Source organism: Paramormyrops kingsleyae, chromosome 14, assembly GCF_048594095.1.
Source record: "Paramormyrops kingsleyae isolate MSU_618 chromosome 14, PKINGS_0.4, whole genome shotgun sequence".
In the NCBI taxonomy this organism is placed as follows: domain Eukaryota; kingdom Metazoa; phylum Chordata; class Actinopteri; order Osteoglossiformes; family Mormyridae; genus Paramormyrops; species Paramormyrops kingsleyae.
The window spans coordinates 19,990,383-20,000,130 of record NC_132810.1 but is presented as its reverse complement, the minus strand read 5'-3'; the positions used below and the strand labels follow the sequence as shown (position 1 = coordinate 20,000,130).

The following is a 9,748-nucleotide window of genomic DNA, read 5'->3' as shown; positions in this document are numbered from 1 at the left end:
CACGCGAGAGTGGCGGGGCACCGCGCGCCGTACCGTCAGTGTTGTTGAGGCGCTCCTGTTGTTCCCAACACCCCCGCCGCCGTTCTCACGGTCAATACAGTAGCGACACTTTTATTTCTCCACTTAGAGCACTGCTTATACAGATCACCATATTAAACGCCAGTCCAACTGATATTTCCGGTTATTAGCACAGTACACATAGAGCGCTGTAGACATGCAGCAGACAAGACGCATAGCACCTCAAACTAGAGACCTGCACTCCCGCGGGAGGACACCCCATGAAGGAATCAGCCTGGTGCTTGGACGAGATGGCATGTTCTGAAAAGCTCCTCGTTCGTGTCCATGTTCATCATTCCATTTAATTAAACTAAAATAAAACGAAACATATTTGTTTATTTTCCGTTTCTTTCTTATATATAGGCCTACTCAAAAGGGAAGCAAGTGAAACAAATAACACAGTAGCGGGAAGAAGCGTTAAAAATAAAACTACTTATATGTTTACCTGCGGGATTTTGCGGGCGGGAGCGGGACAAAACTTGAATACTGCGGGCGGGAGCAGGAAAAATAATATATATTTTTTTGCGGGAGCGGGACTGAAAAATCCGTCCCGCGCAGGTCTCTACTGTGCATTTTCAGTGATTTCTACCGCCACAATTAACTCTAATAAAGTGATGAAAAAAGGTGTCAGTGCTGACATATTGGTAACTACAAAAATATATATAATTGATTACATGTTAACGTGTCAATGTCAGTGTGTGATCATTCAGTCATGAATCTATCAATATTCTAGCTCATATTTTTTATCATAGGTATGTATGTATGTTGGGAATATCTGCGTTACCATTTAAAATAGCAAATAAAATCATTCGTTCATCCGTTTTTAAATATGAAACAGAATCTTCGTGTGGAAAGAATTTGTCCAGAAGTTAATAATCGGGTAAACTATCCCATTAAACAGGCCCTCGTTCACCTGCTGGACCAAGAGTTGCTCAATATGGAGGATAATGTGACCAAATTTTGTGTCACCGACCTGGCATGCCAAGTAAGCCAAATTGGACTTGCAAGAGTTGTGCAGTCCTGGAATTGTCATAGGATACCAGCTATGGTAGTATTTGTAGGTATAAAGCCGTATAACAACTGGTAAGGTTGTGTCATAAACTAAAAAAGCTTTTTGCCCACACAACATTTTAGTCAGAGGGATACCAAACCAGCTTGCCTCTGCTGGTTGTCCAGCAAGAATCTCACAGGAGCTGCTGCCCAGTGCTGCAGAGGCAGCAAACATGAATGAGCAGAAGTTGGGGTCCTCCCTGACTTGGGTATCTGCCTTTGCAGTTGACCAATTTTCATCTGAGGAAGATAGATGCCGTGCAGAACAGCTGTTTGGAGAGAGCTTTCCAGACATGTCTCTTATCTTTGACACAGTGGTCAACAATGACCATAGAGTTTTTCAGGAGGCACTGTTTATATTTGTATATGTATGTTAATCTGATGTATGTATGTTAATGATGCTTTTCATGCAATTTTGGGTAACTGCTTGATTCTTTTTGTCTGCTTTTTAAAAGTACTTACCTTTGCATAGGAAATTTTTTTTTTTAATCATTACATATAACATAGGATTCTGAACTTACATTTTTGTAAAATAACAATATTTTGTGGTATTGTAACCTCAATTTTAGTTGAAATAAATACCAGTTCTCTTGGGACCTCATATGTCTTTTAATGTCCAAAAGGTCAGTGTAACAAGTATAAAATACATAACTCTTTAACAAATATAATAATTTAACATTGTAACATGTAACAAGTTATCACAGTACTAGATGGCAAGAGCTTTTTTTACACTTCTGTCTGTGTACATGGCCAGAGTGAGACTGGAAAAAACGAACGTTACAGTTGAAACGTTCTAGAAGATATTCTGTAAGTGTATATTTGAAGCGCAAAAAACATTACAACCTTTTTAATCACAAGAGTACTAGGCAGCCTCAGCACTGAACGTGCCATGTTATGCAACCTTCAAAAAGGGGGGGTTGCTTTAAGACCTCAAAAGTGCACATAATTAAGAACTATTTACAAACATTTGTGGCTGCTGTAGTGAATACAACATACTAAATGAATAACTTCTTCAGTGGTGCCAATGCGTCAGAGAGTCCAGCCACTTTGTGATTACTGTTCTCTAAGTCTTCAGCCCGACACTTTGGGCAGTAAGAATGGGTGCTGCTCCACTCCTCAATACATCCCTTACATCCAATTAAGCTTCTGCAGCAGGTTGAGAAAATTGGTTTATCAATAGGACCTGTTAAGTAAAAACATAGTTAAGCAGTGCTTTATAGGTGTTATTTTCATTGTGCAACATTAATGGCTTATCTAGTTGCAAATAATTGTTCTTTTTTTGTAGAATAATGACATTGAACCCAAGCTAAAAGATTTAAATGTACTTATAGAACAATTTAGAAAATTACTGATGGTAAATGGGATATACATCAGCACAACATGATCTAAATGTTAGAAACATATAAAATGATTGTGTGAATGATGGTTAGAGGACTGGGGGCAGTCATGGTCTAATGGTTAGGAAAGCGGGTTTTGCGGTTGCCAGGTCAAATTCTAGACTCAGCAGGCCTGGAAAGTGCAATTAGGAAAGGACCTAACCCTAAAATTGCACCCCAGGCACCCCCCTGCATGCTGCCCACTGCTTCTGCACCACAATGCTGGCAAAAAGTTTCAAGTCAAAGTGATCTTGGAGAAAAAAAATTTAATCTTTGTACTAAACATTATTCTGTGGCAAAAATTTGATGCTTGTAATATTGATACGTCTGCAATAACGCAGTTTTCTCTGTTTACCTCTGTTATGGTGGTGCAGGAGGTAGTGCTACCGTTCAGCAACTGGAGGGTTGCAGGTTCGAGCCCCGGGTCCTCCTGACCCCATCGTAGTGTCCTTGAGAAAGACACTGAACCCCAAATTGCTCCCCGTGAGCTGGTGTGAATGTGTGGTGTGAATGGGTGAATGTGAGGCATAGATTGTAAAGCGCTTTGGTACTCGTAAGAGTAGTAAAAAGCGCTATATAAATGCAGTCCATTTACCATTTAACCTTTAAATTGGAAGTATGCTAACTCTAAAACCTGTACTGATGAGCAAATAAAGAAATTCCACCTAGTTTCTGAGGTCTACCAGAACACACATGAACATACAGAGTAGTGTGTAATAATGTAGTGCATGGTGTGATCCCTTATAATGTCTTTACATTGAAGCATTTAAAACATTACAAACCTGTGCAGACAACACAGCTAAAGACAGCTTTTAAAGAAGTGACTTCAGCCTCCGAAAGCGACAGTGTTGTTGTCAGTCTGGAATGTGCAAATCCGCTCAACTCCTTGATCGCCTTTGACACATCTTTAAGTCCCAGGGCTGCCTCGACGACTTGTTCAATGTCACCTACAACCTCTTGAAGGCCAGTATCTTCTCTTCGGCTGGAAAATATAATTTGTAATTAAACATAAAAAGTGATTTTAACAATTAGTTAAGACACAGTAGTAAAAACCATTGTAGCCTTACTGGTGTTATGTAGTCTAAAAGGAAAGCCAATTAAAAATTTTTATGAATGAAACTGGAATAAGTACTACAGCACTCTGAATGTCCCCTAATTTAATGAATGAAAATCGGGAAGTTTGTCTCATCTACAGTTTCATCTGTTATTGGAGTGTGATTAAAATATATTAATTTGGAGATTCCATTTATTATAATGTCAGATCAACCCAAAATAGAGGAAGCATTATGGGGAAACAGTTTTAAATTAAGGAGTTTCTAAAGCTAAAAAAAAACTTAACGATTAGGACAAAAACCTCTCTTTTTGAAAGCTTGCATTATACTGTATCTCTATTAGTATTTATTTAAAAAGGTTATTCAATGTGTAAAATAGTCCGAATCGTCACCCGTCATGCAATAAAAAAAACTTCCCATTTTTGTTGAACAAAAGACTAATAGCACAACGCACACCAGAATGTAGTTCCATAGTCAGCTTTTTACGTGCTTACTTGACTGAGCTTACTAACCTACCATATTAATGCTGTGCCACAAAATAAAAATAATATAACAGCAGTCCATTTACCTCAGTCTCCGCCTTTTACTGCTTTGTAGGAGTCCTATCTGTTCTTCTGATACTGCAAAGACTTTTCTGGAATTTTGCTTCCAGTATGTTGATCCTGGAATAACAGCAAGTGATTTTATCATTTAACCAAACAGTTGTTGGATTGTTGACAATTTTCATCATATCAGCAAGTTTTAAAAAAATGTACATGAGGCACTAAGTAGGAAATTTAAAGAACCAAAGCTGTTATAAGTACAAAACATACTTTTGTGTGAGAATAAAATGCTCTTAAGTAGGTGTATGTCATGCAGCTGTTGTAAGTGAGCTTAACTCTGTATGCAGATAAGCTGTTGTAACACTATTGTAGACAAGCAATTACCCCTAGTTCCTTCAGAGTCCATTATTTCATTTCCCTGGCTATCTGTCAAAATGACAGACTCCTTCTGTCCAAGGGCCTCTTTCACTTTACTGATGATTGTTGGCACACAAGCCTCAAACTCTGAGAAGCGGACTGTAACTATCTTGCTGGTCTCCAGCTTTCCATTCAGTACATCAGCAATGAAGACAGTCCTGAGATTTGTATGAACACAGACTTTCTTTATATAAAGCCAAAACGTTATGCTCCTGTACAGTTCTAGATAGGCCCTAGACATATAGGCCTGAGCATTTCACTAAAAAGCAACTCAATAGAATAGCATAAACATGTTTTAAAAAGGAGAATTTCTCGGATGACCTCTGGAAAGCTTTGGTCATGGTAGCCCGTGGAATTGGAGACGAGGAGCTGGCGGCTGTGCTAGGGAGCCAGTGGAAGGAGAAGCGGACAGGATGGTCCGAGGGCAGTGCCTCTGCTGGTCTTTCCATGGTAATACTGTCACCATGAACCTCGTAATGGCCTCTGTCGTTGAGGTCGAAGCAATTGAATCTGCCGTGAGGTTGGGGGAAAATGGCAACGCTGGCCTCGTTGGTCAAATAAACAGTTTGCCTTTGTACCTGTGACAGATTTTGGGAGTACAGGAGAAGGTTCAATATGTATACACACACCTACAAACAGATTTTGGTCTATCTTGAATATGTTTAACCTGATTGCGGTAGTAAAGAATATGAAGCGCCGTTTAGAAAATATTTAAAACTTTGGTCACACAAAACACATACTGTATATTAAACACAACACGCAGTCATATGTGAAACTTTTAAGCACACATCCATATACTACTGAAAACTTCAACTGTGTAAGTTAACTCACACTCGCTCATACAGAAGCTTTTCACACATGTATCTGCATGCGTTAATTTCAATGTATGTGCGCGAGCGTTTCATATGTGTGTGTGTGTTTTCAGTACCATGGATGTGTGCTTAAAAGTTTCACATATGACTGTACTATATATATATATATATATATATATATATATATATATATATATATATAACATTGAATTAGTATGGATTGACAAAAAAATACATACCTGAAATACAACAGAGATCTTCTCTGTGGTCATATCTTCCTCCTTCAGAGTGACTCGTTTGCTGCCCAGGAACAACACAAAACTGTCCATTTTGATCAAATGCGACCTCTCTTTTCAAGTTTGCCAGTTTTCAGTACAGACGTCATTTCCGGGTCACGGCGTTTGTATCAAATGAAAAACCAAAATCGTATATGGAGCGCTCGTTATCCGTTTGTTCCATTTTTGATTTGAGCGTAAAATGGGAAATCGGAAAACAAGCCATTATCCGTTTTTTTTTTTTTTTTTTTTTTTTAAACACCCAGCCGTGAAATTTTGCGAATCCCTTCCTTCAGTAGCAAACCTTGCATCGGTCTTTGTCAGTCACGTTTCTGTACTAACACGCCCCCATTCGCCATTTTGAGTGTATCGCGGATGTAAACACATTCGCTTAATATTTCATATTCAGTGTTTTTTTCTTTTCAAAAATGTAATGTTTTATGTAATCAGTTATAGGCAATTTTCATTACCAAAACACGCTAGTAATGCAGGTGTTTAAGAAAGGAAAAGAGTCACGAACACCACAAAAATGTCATTGCATGGACATAAAACTTTATTGGTCATATTTACATTCTCTATGCATTATGAAGTTCTAAATATTACATACTCACATGAAATTAATACTGATTTCCGCCTCATATCGGCGAGATGAATATTTAAAAAAAATATATTTAGCATAAACACTGCTAGAAAGCCACATGAGATGAACAGGCGAGCCATAACTTAAACTAAACTAGAAGTAAAATTCATATCCCTAGCTAGTTTTGCGTTAGTCTACCATATTAACATAAACTAGAAGTGCCAGAAATCGTTCATTTAACCACATACTACCATATACTAACCAGATACGTATGGTTAATGTTTATGTTTTTGCTCGTGTATATAAAGCTTATTCTCATATGTATCATAAGGTAATGACAAACCTGCGAATCCTACAGATTCACGTTTAGTCCTAATAAGACTTAAAATTCATTCAAAGAAGAAATATATTTTAGCAAGTTACCTGTCAGCGTTCGCGGGGAGGGCGAGCAGGAAAGCAGGTGAGCGAAGCCAGGAAGTCCGGTAAAGGGGTTTTATTGGGCAAACGGAGAACAGGCACGGACATCCACGGACAATACAATGACAAGTCTGGGGAAGACTGACTCAGACGAGGACTAAATACAAAAGACGGGCTAGACATAACAGAACACAGGTGATCACGATCAGGGCTGAACACGAGGTAACGAGGTGGGCGTGGCACACATCAGGAGCGGACGGAGCGGGGTGTGACAGAACCCCCCCCCCCCCCCCCCCAAAGGCGCGCTCACCGGGCGCGCCCGAGAGGAGGCGACGGACGAGACGAGACCGGGGAACAGGACCCGGAAGACAAAACCAAAAACCATCAACGAAGAACAGGGAACAACACAGAGACACAAAACAGGAACAAGGACGAAACGAAAGACAGGACACGACAAAGAACAGGAAAGGCAGACAAGCAGACAGAAAAGGGAGACACAACAGGAACACCCACAGGCGACACGAAGGGGCCAGGAGTGAACGAAGGAACCAGAGGGGGACGAGAAACAAAGACAGGAGGGACAAAGGGACGAGGAGGGAATGGAGGAGACACAGAGAGAGGAGGAGCAGGGACAGGAGGCAAAACGGGAAAGGGAGGAGGAACCAGGGGAGCCCGAAGGAACCCAGGCAGGCGACGGGCAGCGGCCGGAGGGGCCGCAGGCGAGAGGGAGGAGGGAGCAGGAGGGGACCACCCAGGGGCCAAGGGAACGGGACGAGGGAGTGACGGAGGGGACATGGAGGGAGCAGGAGGGAACACCAGTGAAGGCAGGCAGGAGGGGGAAGCCGCGGCAGGCAGAGGCGCAGCCGGAGCCGGCGAAGGCGCCGTCCGACGCTCAGCCGGAGCAAGGGGGCCCGGAGGCAGCCGACACGGAGCCGGAGGCGGGACCAAGGACCGGCACCGAGGATCCAGGGGGGGACCCGGCGGAGACCGCCGACCCCGAGGCGCAGGACCCGCAGGCAGCCACCGAGCCACAGCCGGGCGCCGAATGGGCGAACCCTTGGGCAGGGCGGGCGGGACCCGGGCCCGACGCCTGTGTCCCCATCCCTTACGGGACACCGAAAGGCGGGATCCTGTGGGGCGTCAGCCTTGTCCGGGCAAGGGCAAAGGAGTCATTAGGGAGGCCCCCGAGGGTGGAGGCTCGGGTAAGACAGGGGGCGTGGCCGCAGGCGGGGCAGCCAGAGCCCCGGGCGTGGCCGCAGGCGGGGCAGGCAGGGCCGCGGGCAGGACGGGAGAGACGGCCTCAGGCGGGGCCGCGGGCAGGACGGGAGAGACGGCCTCAGGCGGGGCCGCGGGCAGGGTAGCCGTCACTTGGCTAGCAGGGGGCGCCGTGGTGGGCGCTGCCATCACTTGGCCAGCAGGGGGCGCCTCGGGCAGAGCAGGAGCCACTGCAGGCGTGCGACCAGCAGGGAGCGCCACGGCGGGCGCCGCCGTCACGTGGTCAGCAGGGACCGCCTGGGCAGGCGCCTCGGGCGTGCAGTCAGCAGGGGGCGCCTTAGCGGGCGCCGTCGTCACGTGACCAGCAGGGCGCGCCTCGGTGGGTGCCGCAGGCAGAGCGGTGTCCTCAGCTACAGGCAGAGGTGAAGCCAGGACCTGGGGCAAGGCTGCAACGTGCGCCACCACTTCTTGGCCAGCAGGGGGCGCCGCCATCACGCGGCCAGCAGGGGGCGCAACCGCGGCCACCTCGGGCAGTTCAAGCGCTGGTAGGACAGGCGAGTCAGGCAGGACAGGCGCCGGCAGGACAGGCGAGTCAGGCAGGACTGGCGGGTCAGGCGGTGCCGCGGGCAGAGCGGCGGCAGCAGCAGCAGGCGCTGCTGGCAGGTCCGGAACATGCAGGTCCGGAACGGGCGCCAGGATGGGCGCCGGACGAGAAGGCGCTGCCCCTTTAAGGGCTCTCGGCACCCGGGGAATAGCGTCCCTAATTGCGCATATCCCACCTTGCCCCAGGCGCGCCAGCCGGTAGTCGTACGCCTCCAATGGAGGCGGCTTCTCTGGGTGGGCAGCGACGGGGTCATCCCAGGCGGGGAGCAAGGAGCAGGCCCCCAGGAAGAGAGTCTGGGCGGCTTCTTGCAGCGTTTCAACCCTCTTCTTTCCCTGCTTCTTCTTTCCGCGGGCGGCGGAAGGCGGAGCCGTGGCGAACACGTCGCCCAGGCTACGGGCAACGCGTTCATTTCTCCGCTGTGTGAGATGCTCACGCAGGCGGCGTAGGCACTTGCGTGCCCGCTCGAGCGGGTACTGCTATCCGGGCGGGCGCTCCTCCGTGAGGAGGTCCGCGCCCCGGGTGGCCAGTTCCAGGGCGATGGGGTCCTCTAGTACCTCGGGCTGGGAGCGCCAGTACACAGCCTCCTGCAGCAGACCGAGCTGCTGGTGCTCGGTCTGCCGCGCTGTGTTTTCGTGGAGACTTGTCATTCTGTCAGCGTTCGCGGGGAGGGCGAGCAGGAAAGCAGGTGAGCGAAGCCAGGAAGTCCGGTAAAGGGGTTTTATTGGGCAAACGGAGAACAGGCACGGACATCCACGGACAATACAATGACAAGTCTGGGGAAGACTGACTCAGACGAGGACTAGGGACTAAATACAAAAGACGGGCTAGACATAACAGGACACAGGTGATCACGATCAGGGCTGAACACGAGGTAACGAGGTGGGCGTGGCACACATCAGGAGCGGACGGAGCGGGGTGTGACATTACCCATCTTAATTTGCCACTAAATAGATTTATCTCTCAAGTGCACTTTCGGTATTTTTAATATCTTTTACATAAAATAATAATAATTTTGCAGTTTGACTACCAGTCATGAATATCCATTGTCATAGCCTTTAGTCTAAGGTAGGAACTATATATATATGAAAATGCATTTTGACAGATTAATGTCAGGGGAGAGAAATGTAATTAAACATTGCTGAGAAAGATGCATTGTTCTTTCAGCGGGTATTAAAATATGTCCCAGGTCACCAGATAATACATTTTCACAGCCACTGCATTCTTTCACTGCTATCATTAGTGGTACTTCTTGGAGTACTTTCTCAGTATCACGTGTGAAGGAGGTCAGTGGATACTGGTACCAGCTCATACGTTGCTAAATGTCAGGTACTCCAACAATTCTCTGATCTTT

At 46.0% G+C, this 9,748-nt stretch overlaps 1 protein-coding gene across 2 annotated transcripts; it reads right to left on the bottom strand.

Moving 5' to 3' along the window:
- Window positions 1-1,705: 1,705 nt before the first annotated feature.
- Window positions 1,706-6,808, bottom strand: LOC140578367 (uncharacterized). 2 transcript variants are annotated; one of them, XM_072698965.1, is made up of 7 exons: window positions 6,585-6,808; window positions 5,546-5,606; window positions 4,816-5,072; window positions 4,462-4,652; window positions 4,104-4,197; window positions 3,266-3,465; window positions 1,706-2,290 (listed from the first exon to the last, which is right to left on the bottom strand). In XM_072698965.1, exons 2-7 carry the CDS (start codon window positions 5,576-5,578, stop codon window positions 2,103-2,105), a joined length of 963 nt encoding a protein of 320 aa, XP_072555066.1. In that variant the 5' UTR covers window positions 5,579-5,606; window positions 6,585-6,808; the 3' UTR covers window positions 1,706-2,102. The 2 variants fall into 2 exon arrangements, with proteins under 2 accessions (XP_072555066.1, XP_072555065.1); XM_072698964.1 differs by lacking the exon at window positions 6,585-6,808 and having other exon boundaries at window positions 5,546-5,640.
- Between the last annotated feature and the right edge of the window lie 2,940 nt (window positions 6,809-9,748).

Excerpts from the sequence above, each read along its gene's own strand:
- LOC140578367 (XM_072698964.1), bottom strand. The coding sequence starts at position 5,635 with ATGGACAGTTTTGTGTTGTTCCTGGGCAGCAAACGAGTCACTCTGAAG. Across the intron at positions 5,073-5,545 it reads AGATCTCTGTTGTATTTCAG|GTACAAAGGCAAACTGTTTA; the intron begins GTATGTATTTTT and ends AATCTGTCACAG. Across the intron at positions 2,291-3,265 it reads TAGCTGTGTTGTCTGCACAG|GTCCTATTGATAAACCAATT; the intron begins GTTTGTAATGTT and ends TTTACTTAACAG.